This window comes from Homalodisca vitripennis, chromosome 1 (genome assembly GCF_021130785.1).
Source record: "Homalodisca vitripennis isolate AUS2020 chromosome 1, UT_GWSS_2.1, whole genome shotgun sequence".
NCBI lineage: Eukaryota > Metazoa > Arthropoda > Insecta > Hemiptera > Cicadellidae > Homalodisca > Homalodisca vitripennis.
This window is the reverse complement of record NC_060207.1, coordinates 33,546,518-33,570,034: the sequence shown is the minus strand read 5'-3', so window position 1 is coordinate 33,570,034 and position 23,517 is coordinate 33,546,518. Positions and strand designations below refer to the sequence as shown.

The 23,517-nt window shown below is 33.4% G+C and overlaps 1 protein-coding gene across 1 annotated transcript; it reads right to left on the bottom strand.

Moving 5' to 3' along the window:
* Positions 1 to 1,582: 1,582 nt before the first annotated feature.
* On the bottom strand, positions 1,583 to 22,196 carry LOC124359599 (transcriptional repressor scratch 2-like). Its single transcript, XM_046812484.1, has 3 exons — positions 21,366 to 22,196; positions 10,462 to 10,485; positions 1,583 to 7,001 (listed from the first exon to the last, which is right to left on the bottom strand). Exons 1-3 carry the CDS (start codon positions 21,484 to 21,486, stop codon positions 5,974 to 5,976), a joined length of 1,173 nt encoding a protein of 390 aa, XP_046668440.1. The 5' UTR covers positions 21,487 to 22,196; the 3' UTR covers positions 1,583 to 5,973.
* Positions 22,197 to 23,517: the final 1,321 nt, after the last annotated feature.

Sequence of the window (23,517 nt, the reverse complement as noted above, 5' to 3'; positions counted from 1 at the left end):
TGATTGAGAATATTGCGATATTGTATGTAATTATTTTTATACATTTACCCTAATGGAATGAAATACTGCGTATTTATAGGTAACAAACATTGATAATGAAACACATATATTGCATTAAGTCTTGGATTTATTGTAGCTATTCGTTTTTATCCTTTTTTTGAACTCTTCATTTACGATTACCAGTCGAATTTAATTAATTAATAACATGATTTAATTTTCAATTGTTATGTCCGTTGCTTTTTTAATGTTAATGTCTTAGTACTGATCAAACTTATACTCTAAACTTATAACTTTTTTATTGTAATTTATTGTAATTGCTCAGTATGTTACACTTACTATTACTGTTGATATTTTTATAGTATCGCTGTTTTTATATGATCTTATTTGTGTTGTAAAATTTTGGATCATTTGAAATTACTTATGTATTTTTCTTTAATAACTTGGCTTCTCAGGTCATTTGAACATAAGGCACATTATAAACTGCCTACCAGTAATATTTATTTGTAATGTATCAAAGCTTGCAAATTTTTCTGAAAATTGTTATTACTGTATTGCATACTTGTTATCAGTCTATGAAATATGATAAATAGTTTGTAAAATTGGGCAATGCCGTATAAATAAAGAAACTACTGAAGGGTCCAGCCAAGGATTCTCCTTGTAGCGTCTGGGTTTAATAGAGACACCATGCATGACACAGTATTAAACCACTAAACCCCTAGATTTGGGTGAACCTTGTTTTTTGTTTTTAATTTTATGTATTTTTTTCAGGGCAGAACTCAGGATATCTCTTTACACAACCCCATAAGGATGTTGAGTGGTTTCTTGGATAACAGGATATTCAAGATGGGTATTGGTAAGAGACTAGAGATGCTCTTTGCCAAGATCCCATTATGCACTACCATTGGAGAGTTAGTAAGCATTATCTGTCACGTCTTTCAAAAGAAGGGAAGACTTTCTCTATTTCAGCCATTACCAATCAAATCGGGCAGCGAATGACTCTCCTTAAATTTTATTCCTGCAAGACATTTTAATCTAAGAGAGTTACACCTCCTTCAACAGTCATTCTTTGTGCAAACCATACCAATTGATTAACCCTTTATACCAGTATATCCCTATTTCGTTATCTAAATGTAAGTTGCATATCCATTTTTCCTGAACCAGATGAAAATTTACTGTAGGTATAAACCAGCCAGAAATGAATCATCATGGGAATAGACTGAAGTTACTGGGTGAATGAGAAACCAACCCGTTAAAGGTATTGTCTGTTGGATCTGCAAGATCACTTCTGTCTGTTGGACGACTGGCCAAATTCATATTTAATATGTTTAAGAGTACTTTCACTTTTATTATCAGCTGGTATTGACTAAAATATGGCCAATATATTTTGTCAATAGGTTAATCAATACCCCGTACAATCCAGCGATATACATTGCATCGTATACATTGATATGAATTTCTTTTCATGTAAATACTGATACTTTACAAGTTGTTTTCATCCATACCCTTTAAAATTATTCTATATTAGTCTAACAACATTATATTTTTAGTTTCAATTGGAAGCGGGATCGAAATTAAACAATGATTTACGTAATATTGCTATTTTATTGCCATTATTTTACCTTTGTTCACAAGTCGTCATAATAACAATGCATGATAACGTCAGAGTACAATATCGTATATGAGTTGAAAATAATTAATTTGCATTGGTGTTTACAGAACTGTTAAATTCATGTTCAAGTTTCCCTAGTCATGCGCTCTAGTCTACTTTCTATAAAGATACAAAATACATTTCTGAAGTCACTGAAAGCCTCGACTTCTTAAATCATACATAACTAATGTTGTAAAGGAACACATCTTACAACTAATATCTCTATGGCATATTGGGTTAGAAAACTGAGGTAACATGAGATAGGAAGAAAACACGCATTGGTTTTGGTAAGGATCAATGATAACCTAAATTAATATTAATAATAATTCTTATTAGATTAGATTAAAGCTAAAAAAACTATTAAAAATATATTATTAATTAATTTGTAATTGTGATGGCAGTTGGACAACATAAATAAGTTCATAGTTGTAAAGATAATCTTAAATATCAACTAAAATATACACTTTTAAAGTGAACAGATATCTAATTCAACAACCTTGTACTCAACTCTCCCCATTTAGATACTCAATCGTCTTTGGTGTATTTATTTATCATACATTTCGAAAATCGAATATGAAGGTGAAAGAATTGATCCAGCAAAATATCACAATGTCGCAAAATTAATTCTCATTACATGCATTATAAATAAGACGTGCAGCGAACTACAAAAAGCATAATGGCAAATTTATCAGTTTCACTAAATGTGTAAATGGAGTTACACTATATTGTCTAACTTACAGAATCTGAGCAATCTGTTGCACTACTGACTACCTTTATTGCTCGAATAACTCCTCTCGACCCTGCGCTGCGGAACTCTAGCCATAAACACGTAGTCACATTCAAGTATTGATTAAAAAACTAAAACGTTTAAAAATAGTGTTACTGAGCCTAATTAAATTGTAACATTTGAGAGTGATGCAATAGATTTTGGGTTAGGAACAAAATTACAGGTTCTCAAAATCCAGAAAAAGTATAATATTTTGTAATCACTCCTCACGTAATTAAAGTCATTTAGAGTTAGCTATTTTGTAATCTGGCTCACAAAATGCGAAAGCAACACTAAGCAACAAGTTTTTCATTCTTTGTGGCTTAAGGAAATTATATATTTAAAACAAAGTATAATTGAAGAAAATGTAAACGCCGTTATTGAAAAGATGGTGTTAGGTTTGGCACGCCAAATTGTAATGTTCTTAAATATTTCTTTCTATGTTATTAAAATTAATTTTTTATAATTAAAAACATATCACTCCCTCAAGTTATTTCTTATGAACATCCTTTAAAATTTTACATTTTTATATCTAGGCATTTTTATTTAGAACTGATTACAAGTGCCTGAATTTTATAATTAAAATGCCAGTAATTTCACTAGGTATGATCAACAGCACATTTTACTGTATTCTGAGAAGCTATTTTATTTAAAGCTACGAATTTAAATAAATTAGTATTTTCCAAACCAAAATAATTACACCACCTTAACAACATAAATACCATCTTCCTCGTCATTTCAAATAGTGAAATTCGAATCGGGACTAATACTGGATTAAAATTATACTTAAGGGATCAATAATATCGTTTCTATGCCTGTTCTAGTGTTTATCTTGGAAACAGTTACACTATCCACATTTATTATTCTGCCTAAAAAAGATAAGATCTTTGCCTATGGAATATGACTCGTGATGAGGGTGAAACGGGATTGGTCTCTTCTTAAAATAGAGGAAACGTCAGATGAGCCTAAATCTTTACGCTCTATTTGAATTTCTATCATAGACCCGGCCTAGAGCCTCATTAGAGCATCCTGATGGAATGTAGAGTTATGGATTCATCTAATAATAATTGCTTACTGCAGGATTCGTAGCGACCTATATACAACCAAGTTACTGTGACAGATATCACTGCTAGCTTAGTTTTGCGATAAAGTGCGGATAAACGGATTTTCCTGCTGTATTCCTCGTATATATGTTATATAGTCTAGGAGATACGTTTTACTATCGACCGTAACAATCAAGCAAACAGACAAAGGATTTGTCCTTCTTCAAAAAACACAATGATTGATTTTCAATTTCGGAATATGGTTAGATGTAAACAACAACTCGATATATATTTATCATGTATAGTTGATATTATATAATGTACTTTAAATATTATTTCACGTTATATCTCATAACTCTGAGTAATAAAAACAACTATTTCTTGTATTTTTGCTTAAAGATATTTTAATCTAAAAGTTAATCTGTCTGAAAACGGTGCAAATATACAAAATTATACATACAAATAGAAAATTATTTATAAGATATAGTTTTTATTTTTTCCCATTTTTAAGCCTCATTAACTCAAATAACAAGATATTTTAATACGTTTTTGAGGAAAAGGTATTTATGTATGCCATACGAAACATATAAATCCAATAACATAAATATTGTGTCTCAATATGTCATCATCATGGTAATTTAAGTTTTTGTAACTACCAGTAAACTATTAAATATTTAATTTCACTGTGACCAATAAAAACATTACTATGCAATGTAACGCTTAATGTGTGTTTGACTTTATTTCAGTGCATCGTTTCTACACGGATAGTTTTTTATAACTCCAATAAATGTGACTACGCATTGGCTTTTGCTCTTGTACCACACTCACAATAATGACATTATTTATAAAAAACAAAAAAGAAAACCAATGTTCGTTGTACCGAGCGAAGCAAAAAGTATTGTAGCAAACAAACGTCAATCAACCCAACGTCTTTAAAATTCATATTCTAGGTGTCTGTTTCATAAATTTGCTCAATTATCACAAAATATTTTCATTCATTAAAAGCGGTTTCAAAAAGATACTTACTTCAATATGATATAAACACTATGAGATGAGTGAATGCTAAGTATGTACAAAACACAAGGAATTAAATTGCAGGATTTCTTCTACGTCCCGCCTACTATTCTACAAACCTCACATATAGCGCACTCTGTATTATCCAAAAATACCTACATTGCTATAGTAATACAGTCTATAAAATATCATATACACTGAATGCATATTTATACTCTAATAAGTTTATTATATCTTGGTGATAAACGATATTTTGAGCAGGTAAATAGGCTAAGTACGAGTAATTACGTCATGATTTGAAAAATATCAAAACTGTCATCATTACTTATATGTAAAAATCTAGTTGAATCTATCTAAATGGGAGATCTAAAATATCTACTTATATCGTTGTTTAAATAAATTAAAAAATCATCTATATATCACTACAATAAGAGAACTATAAAGCTTCTGACTAGACTTCTGAAATATCTTTGGAATACAACTCTTAAGACTACGTCAATGCAAACTCGTAAACATTAAAATTGGTTCCTATGCGAGCTTTCCTTAGTTTCCAATTCTAACACAACACCAGTTTGTAGTGTTTTACTTAGCGCTGCTCAGCCCTCCACTTACGTTGCTTACTATTACAAACATGTTAAACCTTTTAAAAGCACAAAATGTAGACAATCACATGTTGACTAGTTTACAATCCACTGGTTACTTCCTTAAATTGACATACAAAACTGCTTTAACACATACGAAAATATTGTTTTACATTCACATAAATTATTTTACGTTTTTGGCATATCAATACACAAAACATGAATTATCTTGTTACATTCCAATAGGCGGCTGAACTCAGTCAACCAAAATAAACAGAGCATATTGAAGGTTTTGAAATAAGGCCCCTGTAATGACTAAGAGTTATTTCATTCCTTTTGATCTTTGAGCTTTTATAAGTGACAAAAGAGCTATGCAAGTTATGACAAGTACATAGCTGTTTATCGGACATTTATTAGTTTTTGATATGTGTATGTGTAGTTAGTAAAGTTAATTGGTTTTATTTTCTCAAACAATAATTGTAATATGGCACTCGTCCAAATTAATACACTTAATGGATTCTGTTACTAGTAAACATATCCATTATCGTTAAAATTTAAAATAATCCTGAAGTTCTTTATAATAAATATAAAATTTTTAACTTTATTCCATTTTTAAACACATTCGCTTACTCTCATATTATCCTTTAATTTAGTTAATTTATATCACAAACGTTAGGAATAACACATAGTTTTGTAGAACTGGACATTCGTAGTGTTAGCACCGTAGACTAGTTCTGCCTCCCTAAAAAATGTCTTTTTGTCATACCAATCTGCGGTGTTTCGATATGAACCGATATCATAAAAATAATGAGTATTAAAAATTCATTTTGGAGTTGTTTAATTCTTTTCAAGTGATTCGTCCGCCTTCACATTATCGGGAAGAACACCGGCGAACTGAATCACTGAAAAGTTCCTTTGCTGCTACTCGACGTCTATAAAATGCCCTTGAGAAGGCTCGTCGTCGTCCTTAAGACATGCGGACTCGAGGTGTTTGTTGAGGTAGGACTTGAGGGCGAAGGACTTGTGACATCGCGTACACTCGAAGTTCTTGTCGAGCGAGTGCGTCTGCATGTGCGCGCGCAGGTTGGAACGGTCGGCGAAGCTCTTGCCGCAGTGAGCGCACCCGTAGGGCTTCTCTCCCGTGTGTGAGCGAAGGTGTCCTTGCAGTAGCCAAGGTCGCGAGAACAGTTTGCCGCATATGCTGCAGCCGTGCGTCAGCTTGTGCGTCAGCAGATGCATCGCGAGTGCCGGCATGCTGACGTACGCCTTGCCGCAAGTCATGCACTTTTTGGCCGACTGAGAATCCAGGCTGCGGTGTGTCTGCTTATGCCTCGACAGGTTTGACGACGTGGCATATTGTTTACCGCACTCTGAACATGTGTATCTACCGGACTTGACGTCGTCACCGTCGCGCTCGGTGGTCATACTGTCTTCCGACGAGGACGGACTTAATGGAGCACATTTTTTGGTGTTTTTGTTTTTAGATCTACCGTCCGACACTAGGAGGGCGTCGTAGGTGTATATCACTGCGGCGTTTGTTATTTGGGTAGTTTCGGAGTTCTGGGGGTTTGGATTGTTGTTCTCGGCGTCAGACGAGTATTCCGAAGTTGGAGGAGTTAACGGAGGCTGGGGTGCGGGGTAACAGGTGGCCTGAGCCTCGTATATGTGGTATACCGGTACGGGTTCTTGGATGATCTGAGGATATTTGACTGTGGGATGGACGACCGTGACGGGGGTTGGAGGTCGATATGCGGCAACAGGATCGCTGGGAACGGTGACAACGCTGGGGGCGGGCAGGGGTGGAAGTGACCTCGACAACTCCAGTAGGTCGTGAGCAGCTTCAGTCTCTTCTATACTTCTCATTCGGAAAATGGGAATTCCTCCGTCGTGGCCAAGTACCTCCTGCGCCCGAAGACACCTTTCTTCCGGTATGAACTCTTGTATGTAACCTAGAACATAAAACGAACATAGCAGGATTTTTATAATATGCCGTTCCTTAAGGCATAATGGAGGAAACTAATTTAGTATTGGTAAATTATATTGAAACATTAAACGAAAACAAAGTAAGTAATACAAAAGATCTTTATATTACCTCCAAGATATAAAAATGTCCCTTGTATTAAAACCTTTGCTTTCGTCAAATATACAACCCAGAAAAAGAAAGTATAAGGTATGTCGTAAATATGTACTGAGAAAACTATTGATTGTAATTGTTCTTAAATTTCCTAAGCGTTCCTTCCGCATTGCTTTAAATGCACGTGCTGATTGAATCGTGAATTCTACCATTGGTAAGCTGAAGATATGAGAAATTAGTGCAAAAACCGTAACTAAAATGCTTAATTCAAACAATTATTTTTCTTGTCAGTACATGATACTTATATAACTAAATAAATATATTGCTATTTACGCAACTTAAGGCAGTCAACCTCTCTTACACCGATCATTGTTAGTTTCACTTGAATGCGTCTTTCTGTAAAAGTAGATGTAGAGAAACATTCACAGAGTAGTGAAAATTTTCTCCCTTTAAAATAACTAATTATAATATAGTAACATCGTTTGATAAACATTATTAAACTCAAAAGAGGCAATATAAGAATATAAATGTAATTAAACTTGACCTTATCTCGGGATTATAAAAGAAATATTACTTATAAACTAAACACAATTATTATTTTTCGTGTTTATTGTACGATTTCATGAGAATGTACTACTCAAATTTCTACTATGGAGGATCATAGCTTAAAATACATAGGGACCTTTTTAAGATCTAACAAATATATGGACAATAAAGCAAAACACTTTTAGAACCTCATATATGATCATGGAAATTTGTTTCATTTTGAATGATTTAAATTGATAGAACAGATGTTACAGTAACATCTTCAGCAAGCGCATTAACAGAAGGAGAAATAAACGTATCAGTTGTGCATAAACGCACAGAATATTTCACTTAGTGCGTCTTACCACACAGTGTTTTAAAATTCGTGCTACATAGTGTTTGCGTCGAGTGTTCTTTTTTTAGGGTCACAAGCATTTCTCCCATAAAACTATGACGTTATAACGCATTCATAATTAAAGCTAGTCAACGTAAAAACTGGGCCTTGATCATAAGATGACCAGTTACGTAGTACTGATTGATCGAAAGCCAGGCAACCTGTATTTGTTAATACAGGTCTGTAGGACGACCCCACATCTTCTTTTATTATTAGACTTCTGAACCCCTTTGTATTTTATCCGAATCCTTTTGTGGTACTTTACCTTTGTGATCTGTTGTCCATGGGAACAAGAAGCTTATGAAAAAGCCCACTTCATACGAGTTTTCTGACGTAAGAAGCCCTCAGTTGAAGATTGATTATAACGACCCGAAACATATGGCTCGTTGGATCTCATTGCCTATTTTAGAATCTTCTATGTTCTAAAAGCTTGTTTCTTTAACTTTTCCTAGCTGTTAATCCGTTGATAGCATTCTTCTGAAAAATATTCTGAATCTTGGGGGTAGAATCTTCAGGTTTTCAGCATCTAGATATCACGTACAGCACTTCCAGACTTTCGTAGTATCTGGACTGTCAAAGATCTCTCTTATTGTAACCCACACGCCATAGCAACAAACATCTAAATGTCTTCACTTCTCTTCGTATACAAGTATTTTGTTTAGACTATTTCTTTAATTTTCCCCTTAAAATAGCTGAAGACGTCAAATAAAAAAGTGGTCTTTATACGAGTCTACCGCTATCGCTCAATTAATGTTCCGTTATATTATCTTTATAGGGATTTTTTTAGAAATTCTAGGACTGGTAACTCAGGAGGAATGTATCTCAAGAAAGCAAAGTAAACAGGAGGATTCAATCTGTTTTATTTTAATCACCGTTTTTATATATTTCATACTTCATACTCAGAGCTCGTACGAGGCAGGTAACACAATGTAATATTTCAGCACTATGACCTTACTTAAAGAATGACTCAACAACGACGATCTGACGAAAGTTTCTTGCTGAAGAAACTGTTGGAATATCTTACTTTAATACCATAACCCTAAAGGAGCAAAAAAGCTAAATACCTCCGACTCACAGATACCCCACCTCAAACAGATTGCAGTTAAATAGGAAATATCCAGTCAGCATATTAGAGAACAATCTATCTGAGGTCTTCTGAATCCAAAAATAGCTTCTCTAACTATTGCTAGACGTTTGTAAAGACAACATAGTTTTAACTCTCGCTAAACTGTCCACCGTCTCATTTACTACAATCCCCTCATTTTCTAGTAGCAAAATCAGAGTAACGGGTAGGCAGTTATTTAGTATTAGACAATTATTCCAGACCAATTTAGACACATAAATGTAGCTGTAGAGAGATATCAATGCAACGACTCTTCAATAGTATATAGGTTTCAGCTCCCTTCGGTACTAATTAAGTTGATCCAGGTACACAAATTTATTGCTAGCATTTCTACTTGGAAGGTGGTCAAGAAAACCCCTACGTCGTCAGACACCTAGACACTTAGTCGTTTGTCACCCAGATCCACCCCTTCTGCCTTACCCTCTGAAAAGAGAGGCCACCTTGCTGTTATTCTTGGCGCTCTGATATATAAAAAATCGACGGAAAAGGGTGAAAACAACAAAATTGTTTCGACATAGAATATGAGCAATATCTCATATATTACTCGTACGAGAGTTTTATAAATTCTTGATTATATTCATATGTCTAGCCAAGTACTTGGCTTCCTTACTTAGGACGGTAATCGAAGTAATAGCAAGAATCAGTTATCAAACGTAGCACAAAAAATTGGTATCGGTCTCAAGAAAATTATTTAAAGGTGCCTCTTATCTTCACAGACACTTTCAATTTATACTCTAACTTAAGTTTTAAATGTTTGATACATTAATAGGAAGAAAAGGTACCACGTCGCCAAACGCCAAACGATTCCAAATTTGTAATTGACTTTAGTGAGCATAAAAAAGATAGCAACAACTAATCTTGGCACAACTGTCTAAAAATACGCTTTACTAGCAACCATTTTGATTTTGAACACATAAAACAGTATTAAACTTCAAATAGAAGGCTACATTTTCATTATTTAAATATTATAATAATATGAGCTGTTCCATTTTAAAACTATCAACATTTTTTAGTTTAAAAGTGTTATTCGTTATTTAAAAAACCACAAATATGTTTTATTTCGTCATTTATATATTAAAAAGTTGTACTAAGCGTTTCAGTAAAAGTAGATTAAAAGAATTTGGATGGGTACCCATCACAATTTTAAAATTAGATATCTCTCAAAGTACTACGACCAAAAAGAAGAGCGTAAAAATATCTGAAGTTTCAGATTGTTCTTAACAACGGGTTGAAGCTCAATGTAGTTTCATTACAGCCAGCTATTAACTATAAATTATATTACTTATCACTTACCCATCGGTCTTTCCTGCTGGACACCTAAAACAAACAAATAAAAATCATTAGGCCCTTCCATTTCATTGCTTTAAACAAACACTTTATAATTTATATATATATATATATATATATATATATATATATATAATATATACTGAATTTAATTGAATTAAGTTTATTCAAATATACGTACGTTACAATCAGTTGACAAAACAATATATATTAGTAAAAAGTTCCCACAAAGACTATGTGATCAGTGAGTGAGGACGAGTACCTTTATCAGTCTGTTGGTATCTTAATTATCCATGAATAACTGTACAGTACTATTACACAAAACAAATACCAAACTTAAATCTGTTACAATTTTATTTGGCTATTATATAACGGAAGTCGATGTGCATAGACTAATGCAATATTTCACTCTCTAATTGTTTACAGTAGTAAGGTTTTTTGTCACTGTAATGGTTTTGGTTGATTTCATCCATAGTAACTAAATCAAATTATAAACTAACGGTTTTAATTTTAATTGACGTCTTTTGGCTCGTATTAAAAATTTAATTATTTATACTAAACAATTGATCTACTGATTCTTATACATTTATATCTACAATTTTAGAGTTTAAAACCTATGTAGAAGGCAAGTGACTGAAGAAGCATCAGAATTTAATAAGACAGCGTTCTAATCAGAATAATATATTTTAAATGTGTGTGACAGCAAAAGCTTATAAGGTGGCCGGGTGTATTTCAAATTTCTAGTTGAGGTCTGAAAGAACCGAAACAAGAATTAGTATATACATACTGTATTTAAAACACAAATACACATTCATTCTTATTATTTCCTGTCTAATATTGCCACGATTTTTGAAAATAGCTAAAGTAAAAAGTAAATAGATCAAATGGACTAACTGATCAAACTACTTTCAAAATATGCTGCTTGATAATAATACTGTAAACTATATTACTGCTGAGCATCGAAGTAAAAGAATTCAGTTATCGCCTTGGGACACATGAGCAGCACCTGCTACATGACATCCTCTCCTGTTAGTTAAATTTCTGAAGTCTAAAAAAGGTAACTGCTTTTATTTTGTTGTGTCTAATAACGTTAATTAGTACACGCCTAATGGGGGTTACCCCTATGGGGTTACCTTTTAAAGGTTATCACACCTTACGTGGGATACTAACTGTCTCACTCCAGTTATTCTTTATTGTCATATATAAAGTATACAATATACTAATACTTTTACATGCATACAACAACCGAAAATAATAATTTCCTTTTAGTATTGACCTATGCTGTGAGCGTATACAAATTTATTAGACACAGGAATATTTCAAAACACGAATATATCTACAGTTAGTTTTAATAATGTATATATAAAAAATCTACAAACAATTTTGATTTAAAACTATTTATTAGTAATGCGTATTGTATGACATGTTCAAGTAATATCTTAATATTCGAAACCTTTGGTTTTCTAACATTACAGAAAGAGTTACAATATTCAAGTAAATAACATCATGATTTCTGGAGATGTAACGATAACAGCTGTCTTCATATATGATAAATAATTTATGTAATAAGTATGCAGGGCGACAAAAACATCACTCAAATGTTAGTATCTAGTTCAAGATTGACCCATATTCTTAAGACGAATCTGGTTACAAAATAAGAACTGCTTCAACAGGTCGTAATACTAAGTTGGCGTTACATATAAAAGTATACAATAGTACTATTAAGATTCTGATATTTCACTGCTACATTAATGACATAACAAAATTATTTATCCTTTTAATAATTTGTGTTTTATAATCCTAAGTACACAACGAATTGTCAAGAACCATATATCAGAAGTCCGATGTGTGCACCGCGTGGATTTCCTTATAGTTTAAGAGTTAAATAATATTTTTTTTAACAAACGGGAGATTTATAACTAACATTATGACTCTTCAATTTTAACATAATAAAATAATAATAAAAATTACAACAATAGAACAAATTATTGTACTAGATAGTACATAACTGTTTATTGAAGTTATTAATGAAATATACGTGATTAAACAACATTTAAGATTTAAAAATTACAAATATACAGAACACAGAAAAGCGATTTTAATCATAATGAATATTAAAGGACAAATTTTGCAAATTAAAGACAACGATAGTAATCTACTTTTTAACATTTTGGAGAAAAATATGTTTTAACTATTAAATATATTTATACTATAATTTATTTTGTATTTTTCAGTCTTCCAGTGTTTTTATTTAAGGGTAAAGATGGATTTTGGAGTAGAAATAAATTTTGAATAATGAAGAAAATTTTTTTATCAAGAATATACAATAATTTGCATCTATTACACTGAACTTAGAAAGCTACAATATACAACTAACCATATAAGTAAGAAGATTAGATTAGTTTTACAGCATGATTAATGAACTTACGAAACATTACTTCTGTAAGATTGGGACAATTTCTTCATTAAGACTGTGGTTTGCTGTGCGGTAATATGAGTCGCGGAATAAACAACAGTTCTCTTCTGAACGCCAGAAGTTAAAATAGAAGAGAAACCAGGAGTTAAGAGAAAGACACTTTGCTGCTGTTTACTTGGACGAATTGCTTTGGCACCTCTGGGACCGATTGCGCCCTGAACAGAGATGTAAGCTATAATAATATTGGTTCTTTAGAGAGCTACTGTTTATACATCTGAATTAGTCCCCTATGCTTCAATAGTTATGGAATGTTTTGTAAAATTTTGCAAAAAATTATTAGTCAAAGTGTAGAAAATATTTCTTGTAGTGATAATTCACTTATTATTCATATTATTTGGAAACTTGAGGATCGTTGGAGAATTTTTATTTACTATTGGTTGACGTTAGTAATGCGTAACACTCAGTGGGGCAACATTTATCTTCTGTTTTTCTGTCCACACGATATTTCGAGAACGAACTGATTTGATAGATTTGAAATTTTGAAAAGTTTTTATGTGGGTAATATCAAGTTCGATGATGGTGCATGTTACTGTATGAAATTTGGCTAAACGATAGCAAACATAATCACTTGGTAACGTAATAATTGCAAACTTGCAAACGGAGAACAATGATATGGTATTTAACATTCAGTTATTTATCCGTAGTATCGAGAAAGACCTCATCTTTAGTCTTTAAATTCTTCTTGAAACTTTATTTGTACATAGATTTGGCTGAGCCTTATTGAAGCATATCACTGTTCCTCTCCTGTCTATCTGGTGGCTGTAAGAATACTCAGAGTACAAGAATACAGGTTCTGTACGATTGACTGTCTATCTGGTGGCTGTAAGAATACTCAGAGTACAAGAATACAGTTTCTGTACGATTGACTGTCTATCTGGTGGCTGTAAGAATACTCAGAGTACAAGAATACAGTTTCTGTACGATTGACTGTCTATCTGGTGGCTGTAAGAATACTCAGAGTACAAGAATACAGTTTCTGTACGATTGACTGTCTATCTGGTGGCTGTAAGAATACTCAGAGTACAAGAATACAGGTTCTGTACGATTGACTGTCTATCTGGTGGCTGTAAGAATACTCAGAGTACAAGAATACAGGTTCTGTACGATTAACTGTCTATCTGGTGGCTGTAAGAATACTCAGAGTACAAGAATACAGTTTCTGTACGATTGACTGTCTATCTGGTGGCTGTAAGAATACTCAGAGTACAAGAATACACGTTCTGTACGATTGACTGTCTATCTGGTGGCTGTAAGAATACTCAGAGTACAAGAATACAGGTTCTGTACGATTGACTGTCTATCTGGTGGCTGTAAGAATACTCAGAGTACAAGAATACAGGTTCTGTACGATTGACTGTCTATCTGGTGGCTGTAAGAATACTCAGAGTACAATAATACAGGTTCTGTACGATTGACTGTCTATCTGGTGGCTGTAAGAATACTCAGAGTACAAGAATACAGGTTCTGTACGATTGACTGTCTATCTGTTTCGGTACAGAACATCTTAAAATGAAACGAGCTATAGATTTGAAATTTAGCATAGAAGAACAAAAAATACAAGAATATCACAAAACTGTAATAAGGCATATATTAAAAGGGAATAAAGTTATGATTCTGAAACCAGAAACAACCAAGTCACGCAGCTTGAAAGCCTTAAATTTCCATAATAAGACTGAATTCAGATACATTATTTTGACATATTTTGACAAGCTTTTGAAAATTTTCGTTATGAAAATCACATTTAAAAAATTACAAATATGATTTTACAATTAGAAACTAATTGCAGTTTTATAAACCTCTACAAATAGTAACTAATCGTATTTCTATTGATTATAGACAAACTAATGAATTAGTCTAAAATATTCCAATGTGGCCGTTTTGAAATAGCACCAAATCAAAACCAGTACTAAAATTACTTCATTTCAAGCCGACTCCAAACACACATACTAATATACGTTTGGTTGAAGACCTTTGTATTTACAATAAAATGTATTCATTCGTTAAAATTTTAAGGGATTAGGGAGATTTTTTTAACAAAACAAATGATAAGGGTAGAATTTTTGTTGTCATTATCTTCACCAATCGTATACTCAACTTCTCACAAAGTAGATTAATGTACTTAATAATGTAATGAATTATAATAATTTTTAATTGCAATAATTACCAATACTAAATTTGAGCATTTAAGGGACAATGTGTGCAGGTTAACAGGGCTGAGGGCAGTTCGTTACCTCGCCGCAGCGTAAAGGACTGCTGCAGTCATTAGCGGAATAACAGAGGAGGTCTCATTTCGTGGTTACACGTCTACCTGCTGAATAGTAATGTCCTTCTAGTTCCAAAACAAAGAAAACTTTTGCCTCTTGAGTTTACCTTAGGCGAATGCTCTGTAAAGCGCGCCTTTCTACCTCTTTATATTTTATACAGGACCCGTTTTTCTGTCACATCTTACCTTCAACCTGTTGAATATTTAGTGGAAACTGCATACATGAAAAGTTACACGGTAGGATTTATTACTTTACAAATAAAGCAATGTACAGTTAGATTTTCGATATGTGCTATAGCAGACTGGTGTTAACTTTAAATTTTATTGCTACTTTATGGAAAAAGGGGTATCGGTTGCGTGGCAACCTAGCAGGCGTCGGTCGAGTCACCTAGCAACCCCCTCCTCCACTTGGCTCCCTCATAAATGATTGAAAGCTACATAATTCTGAGTATTGTTTAACTCTGTGAATGCTTCTCATATGAATCAGGCAACCTCGGTTAGAGCAAACCCACGAACTGTGTTATTTTGCCAAGCTGTATATATGCATACATGGTATACAAAACTAAAAACCGAGGTATACAAAAATGTTTCTTATACTACTTAGTTTCATTTCCCACACAGAGAGAACGAAAACGAGGTCAGCTTGAGTTAAACTCATGTATACATAACAATGCAACATGACCCATTTTAACTGGGATTTTTAAAGTCTAAACGTGTTTCTTTACGTTTCAGATTATTTTTAGTATTTATAATAGTAGCTTATTAAAATATTTTATTTATTTTTTAACAATTTCTCACAAACTAATATCCGGAAATACGCCATGTATACGGCACATCCCTCCCACATCGAAATGGCGACAGCACCCCATGACGCTTTGTATAGGGATGACTCATGCATTATCGTCCCCACTATTTCGTGCCTTCAACGCAATTGCGTGACTGCGAGTCTATTATATTACTTGATCTCTCCATCTGTTGCTTAAAATACTTGGGGTTTGATACTTGGGAACGATTTTTATTGGGAGGAAATTCCACGAATAATTTGTTGTGTATGTAGACTGCTGTAGTAAGATCGTAAGCAAAATCTGAATTGCAAGTTTCTACATTACAATTCTTTCTTTATCCAGATTATGTTCTATCATTCTGACTTATTATTTGCTCGTCTCAAACATTTTTTTTAGTTTTAATCATCAAATGAAGTCTGTAGTATCCATAGATAACAATTCTAACAATCGCTAAAAATGTGTGATTTGTGAATGAAGTTCAGTGAAATTCTAAGTCGGTTTTCGCTGGGTTATAGTGTGTTTTATATCCATTAATATTATATTAAGTAATTGTACTGGATGTTTAAATAAAGTATGTTGAAGGATATTGTAGCTTATCCATTACTTAAGTTATCTATATTATATTACAAACTCTATTTAATATTTTGTGCTTGTCTAGTACCTTTAAATGCAATTTTATGACAAAGGAGCGATCAAAGACTCTCCAATGATTCAAACGATATTGCAAATTAAAATAGGTATTCTATTTACTCTTATAAAAAATCAGTTTAAACTAGTCTCCTCAAAGGAGGACACTGTTTTAATGAACCTTAATATTTCTGTGTACATTTATTGACTACTAACAATTTAATCCATAGGACCAAACTAAGAATACGTAATATGCTTGTATACATTAGGAAAGAAGAGGCAGGCAATAAAATAAAAATCTATTTGTCGGCTTTATTCTGGAATGTTAAAAACGTTTTTAGAAATAAAATATTGAAATAAATAATCTCACCTACTATTAGTTCCTGATCTTTAGTACGCTAATTCACCAAAGTAATAAATTAGAAAATATTAATGCGTTTTATCTGAGACATAACGACCTCTAACACAAGCTAAAGATTAACGCCTTATATGTGACCGAGGCACAGAAAATGCACGCTGGAGAGAGATTCGCGCAGAACAGAAATTGCTCGCTTAAGGAGCAACTAATCTCGCTGTATTACTATTTTACCTGAAAGCTAAAGAGTCCTAACACAAGCTAAAAAGTAATGGCTTATTAGTGACTGAAGTAATAATGATGATAGTAAATACAGGTCGGAGACAATCGCTCAGAACGGAAATTGCTCGTCTAGGGAGCAACTAATCTCGCTGTATTACTATTTTACCTGAAAGCTAAAGAGTCCTAACACAAGCTAAAAAGTAATGGCTTATTAGTGACTGAAGTAATAATGATGATAGTAAATGCAGGTCGGAGACAATCGCTCAGAACGGAAATTGCTCGTCTAGGGAGCAACTAATCTCGCTGTATTACTATTTTACCTGAAAGCTAAAGAGTCCTAACACAAGCTAAAAAGTAATGGCTTATTAGTGACTGAAGTAATAATGATGATAGTAAATGCAGGTCGGAGACAATCGCTCAGAACGGAAATTACTCGTGCAGGGAGCAACTAATCTCGCTGTATTACTATTTTACCTGAAAGCTAAAGAGTCCTAACACAAGCTAAAAAATAATGGCTTATTAGTGACTGAAGTAAGAATGATAATAGTAAATGCAGGTCGGAGACAATCGCTCAGAACAGAAATTGCTCGTCTAGGGAGCAACTATTCTCGTTGTTTCTTGTCCAGGTTAAATAGATACTCTAAGGTTAAGGTCTCAATTAAACCCTTTAAAATAGCCTTCATGCACTTTCTGTTTGTATTTGTTAGTACCGGTCATACCGGCCATTTATTGCATAACCGATGTATGCTTAAATAACAATTAATTACCTCCACCTAATGTAACTCTCATCTCTGAAACTTAATAAACATCTAAGTACTGAATAGAACGGCCGTAGGAGAAAAGTCCTATTAGAAGAAGAACGTGAAGGTCAATATTAAATACCTATAAATAATTTCCTACTTGCTAATTCTGTTAATTTATAAACTTGGTAGTACATTTTAATACTTTAATTAACAATTGTTTTACGTAACAGTTTAAAAATTATATTATGAAAACCACATACATGGAACATAGGTTACCTCTTACCTCTTACCTTTTCTTAGTAGAGTTGACAACGGATTTAGCACAATTATAGATTTTTGTTCAAGTCAGACAAAATCGTTTACCTATCTAATATTAACACTATTTTCTTGAATTTTTTATGTATTCGAGTCTATAACGTCAAACACAAATTTTTGTCTAGAAAAAGTCTTTAAATGCCTGAAACTAGGTGCAGTTAATTGAGTTTAGTACAGGAGTAACTTGTAGAATGATATTATAGCATTACAATTCGGTGCACGGAGGTGCCAGGTATGGTATTTGTGAAATAAACGCTTCCCTAGGGGCTGCCTACGCGAGCCGCAGCCAAAGGATTCCTGCCTGGAGCCTTCTTTATTGACTGCAGGTATTCGTGGCATCCAGTGTGGCATTGCAGTAGTGTATACCTCCCTACGTACAACACGTTTTCAGCTTCCAAGGAATTTCATAAATTTCCCTGCCGTATTAAAGACTAACTTTTCAGGTATTGAGAGCCAGTTTGGAGTCATATCAGTATACATGTTCCTCAATATCTCGGTAAAAAATACTTTGAGTAACGTTACTTACATGAAATTAAATTTAGCATAAAAGGTATGACTTTCAGAGTCACATGCTTTAGCAAAAATAAAATATATATTTTGCAAGAAACCACAATGGAACAGGTTAGTTACAGGTAAATTATTTAATATATATATATATTACCCGAGTAGGTATATAGCAGAAATGTATAATATTCACAATCTAAAATAAGCAAACATCATGTTCTTCTTGACTAATAAATTATACTTTTTCTCAGTTTTACCTTTATTTCTTTACTTGAGTCTTGTATTTAAGTCTTATTTCAGTAAAATAAATCAAATATGTAGAAGAGCAGTAAATCGGGTGGTAAATATACTTTACTTATTTTAGGCAGTTAAATAGTAGCTTATTAACCCTACCGTCGTACGTGTTTCCTATACATTCAAGACATCCCAAAAGGAAATAATGTTTGGTTTTAAACATTAAAAAAATCATAATAAAACTTTTATTTTGGTGTCATTTTTGACAACCGTTAAGACTAATTAAGACTCTTATAGTATTGTTAGTCAAATCCCTTGTGTTGGACATCATAGATGTTGATCTTTGTACATCAGATTTGTATGCACTGACATAAAAGAAGTCTTTGCTTAGAAAGTGAGAAATAATCCAAATTTAAAAAATTGTAGATTTGTAAATAATAGAGTAAATTGTCTCTGTAGAGAATAATGATGTATTTATACTAATTAAACGTTTCGAATAAGTTTATGATAGAAATCTACAATACGATTATTTGATCTATAAATAGAAATATATCAATGATTACTTTATGTGGTTGTATGTATGCTAGGTAAATTGATAACTACTGTATTCCATAGTGTTATTTTTGCCTTTTTAATTTTTACTATAACAAATTATCAATTTTTACATCGATCAAAGACGGAAGAATATGTATTGAAAATTGCAAAACCTCCATACCAACTTCTTCCAAATATACATAATAAGTAAAATACACGCTATATTAACCACTGTATTTCAATGGGAACAGAGCTGATGATAATTGAATTAACAAACTATTGCTAAAATCACAAGTCATAACTGATGAATAGCACATGGAAATATTTATAAATGGGATTAATACCGATTTTTAATTAACATAATTGTATTTGATAGCGGATATTTGTAGATCATCTTGATTTTTTCAGTGTAAACGCTGAGGGAAAATAAAGGTTAGAGTAAAACTGACATAAAATTTTAGATTTTTACAGCTGTAACTGTCTCACAAAAATTATCTAGCAGATTTAGCTTGTTAAATTATTAGGAGAGAAAATTTAATACCTGGTCATTAGATAGATGACAAATTAAACCGACGGGTTTTTAATATTCAAAAATTAATATATTTATCATCGGCTTCACAATTCAAAAAATAAGCCCAAATTCATATAACATACATTTAATTCCTCTTAGTTATTTTTAGCTAGTTACTACAAGCAAAATCAACTCTTGCACTTGCTTACAGGCAACATTCAACTACAAGTGTGTGAAAGATGACCCGATCGTAGCGTCAACAGTGTCAGTTATGTTAAATGTTTCACCTTATGTTATGGGACCTTACATACGAGAAGAGGGCATTTACTTTTTCTAGTCTTCGTGCTTTTGTTGCTTGTACCGCATAACGATAGTATAATATAACTCTAATTAAGTTTTATTCAAACCAAATAGTTTTATTAGCACACTTATATCAACTGCTGTCAAATCATATTTTAGGAAGGGAGTTATGTGTGAAGCTATCAAGAACATAAGCTATTTGTATTTTCTAGCAAGCACCATTGTCATGGATCCATTTAAACAAATTTAGTTAAACGCTCAACCCTTAAAGGCATCTCTAACTTGTTACTTCACGAAATAATTTAGATAAATAGCCTATTGAACATGCAATAAATGTGAGGTCTTCATTTTGGACAAAGATTTTAAATGTATTTTTTTTAATAAGCAATGCCACTACATTTCACCCATCCTGCGTATAAATGCTAAATACATATGCATAATATAGCAATTTAATGATGTATGTTTAATATGTTTTAAAGGAGGATGATCAAATAAGATGCATTATCGCAAAAGGTTTTTACAAGTGGACTTTGACAATATTTAATAATTATTTTAATAATTAATAATTCGTATAAATGCAAAATAATTACTTATTTAACAATGCCACATTTTTATAAATTTAATTTAATTGAAGGATATGAATGTAGGCCTACTCCATTACTTTTTCGAACACATAACGGAACTCAAATATACTAGATAGTACAATTAATTTATTTATTTAGTTATAATCAGATAGTGCGTTTAAAGTAATGTATAATTATTTTATTATTTGATGGTTATAGGTATATTAAATATGAATATGCCAATAGAAATACTAGCTACTCAAAAAAATGCTTTTACAAAAATTTATTATTTTTAATTCTAATACTTACAAAATGCGGTGGTATGTTTCTTTCATCAATATAGTACTTTCAATCCGATCCATACAATTTTTCAACTTAAAATAGCACTTTTTATCTGCCTACTTTATCATTCAAAGTATTCTTATAACATAATCAGACAGTCATCCTACAAATGCAACACAAGAATATTTGTACTCACGGTTGCTGGGAGGACTGGCCGAGGGAGCAGGAAGTACCGGGGGTGGCGGAGACCACACCGTATCCCTGACCGGTGTCTGGTACTTGTTGCAAGACTTCTTCACCATGTAACAGCGTGGCATCTTACCCGGCACTCGGAACACAATGAACTGAACACGACTCAATTGAAATAAAACATGTTACTTGTATACTTTCGGCACTGTATTGCTTCGTTGCACTTGGTAAATTCAGAGAGTTGAGAAGGAGAACGAGTAGACGGTGAAGAGTGAGATTGAAGGATGGTTAAGACAACGTTTCAGAGTGGGTGTTATCGATCTGTCAACAGGTGTTGCGACCCTCTGCCCTTTGTGTTATTCATTACAAGAGCACGTATCGACCGGCCTCATTCATCGCCTGCGAGTCGGGTGTCGTGTCCGATACTGCCGCAGGATCGATGGGTCCTGCAGTAACGTTAACCTCGGTTTAACAGCTTCTTCAGCGGCAACCTGTGGATTCACTCGGGCTCTCCACTCGTATCGCGACGAAACACTTGTTTATAACTCGCACTTGTTGAGGGATCGATAGTGACGGCGTAGCTGAGTCTCTGACAACACTTCTCGGGCCGGACGAGTCACCGAACAGTGCACGAAGACGAGGACGTGAGTTCTTCGGGGGAGGAAAGTACTGTTGGCACTACCCTAGTGGAAGAGGAGGGACGAGCTGTCACCCGAGACGAAACGAAGAGTAGAGGTAGAATAGAATAGAAGCAGACAGGAAGGGGCCAAGCCGGCGTTAGGTGACGGTGACGTCGCCTCTCTCCAACAGTTGTTAGGCGAGACTTGTTGATCGGTGCCGCGAGGACTGGCGCACCACACCTCACCCTGAGTAGGCGTCGCGCTTGCGCCCCGCGTCGTATCGACCCGTGCCGTCCGACACCTGTTACTGCCCCCACCCTATCGATTGCCGCCCCCAACCTTGGCGTGCACTACAAGTGGCTTTTTATATTTTTACTTTTTTGCGATACAGAATCAGACATCGCTTCCTATCCGGCCTCTTTTGTATGGCGAGACACGTTTTAAATAACGTTTCCCCTACACTCGTTTTGCCGGTTGCCTCGAGCGCTTGAGCTAGTTCTGCTGCAATCACGTAGCGACGTGCGCTGCGGTACTGCATAAGTAAAGCCGGCCCGGTTTTATGCGAGTTCTCAAGTGTTGTTCACGTTTAATGCTCATTTTAACACGTATTGCAGAATGGTTTGTAATCCAAAGGAAGCAGTTTTGTTTCACAAGTTTTCATGTTTTTTAGCTGAACTACTTTTATTCAGCAATAGTGAAAGAACCAACAAATTAAAACCACACATTATTTGAATATAGAAGAAAATCAGTAGAACTCAGTAAATATCTTTGTTTTATAAAATAAATGCCCAGTGCAGACCATAGGACTCGTTGACTGTAATTAAAACAATAATTATAAAACCAATTTTACAAATATTATTTGTTAACAATGTTTATATTAATCGATTTTCAACAAGTGTGTTAGTTTTTCATACCATTTAAATGCACACAACTAGAGCAGATAATACAAATAGACTTTTAGAGGTAAATTTACAATTTAGCTGTACATAAATTTGAAAAGATGCTGTTTTTTTAAGAACTTAAGTCCATAGCTCAAGTTTTGTTTCTGGACGTTGACGCTAATACAGTACCCTACTTGTTTTATATATATATAACAAGTGTTTTTATATATATATATATATATATATATATATATATATTTAAGCAATACTTAAATTAGAGTCAGTAACTGTATCAGTTACTGACTCTATTTTAAGTATTGCTTTTAATTTAGGAATAAAGAAAGCATATATGTACCGGTGACAACATTAACAACTTTCAATTCACTCGACTTGCACGCATAGGGTAAGTGGACTAATGTCCAACTTTGAACATGACCAACAGCGTTAACTTGTCCACCTAAATAGTTGAGATCTAATTCTACAACCTAACAAGTAATCTGCGATGCAAGACAATATCAGCAATTTTCAATAACAGAATCCCCCTTTTTTGTCGGCAAAAAAATTAGTTTACTATTTGAAATTATTTTAATTTTCAAATCCTTGAAATTAGTTTAAAGATGCCAAACGAATGTCAAACATCGAATATTTTGTATAAATT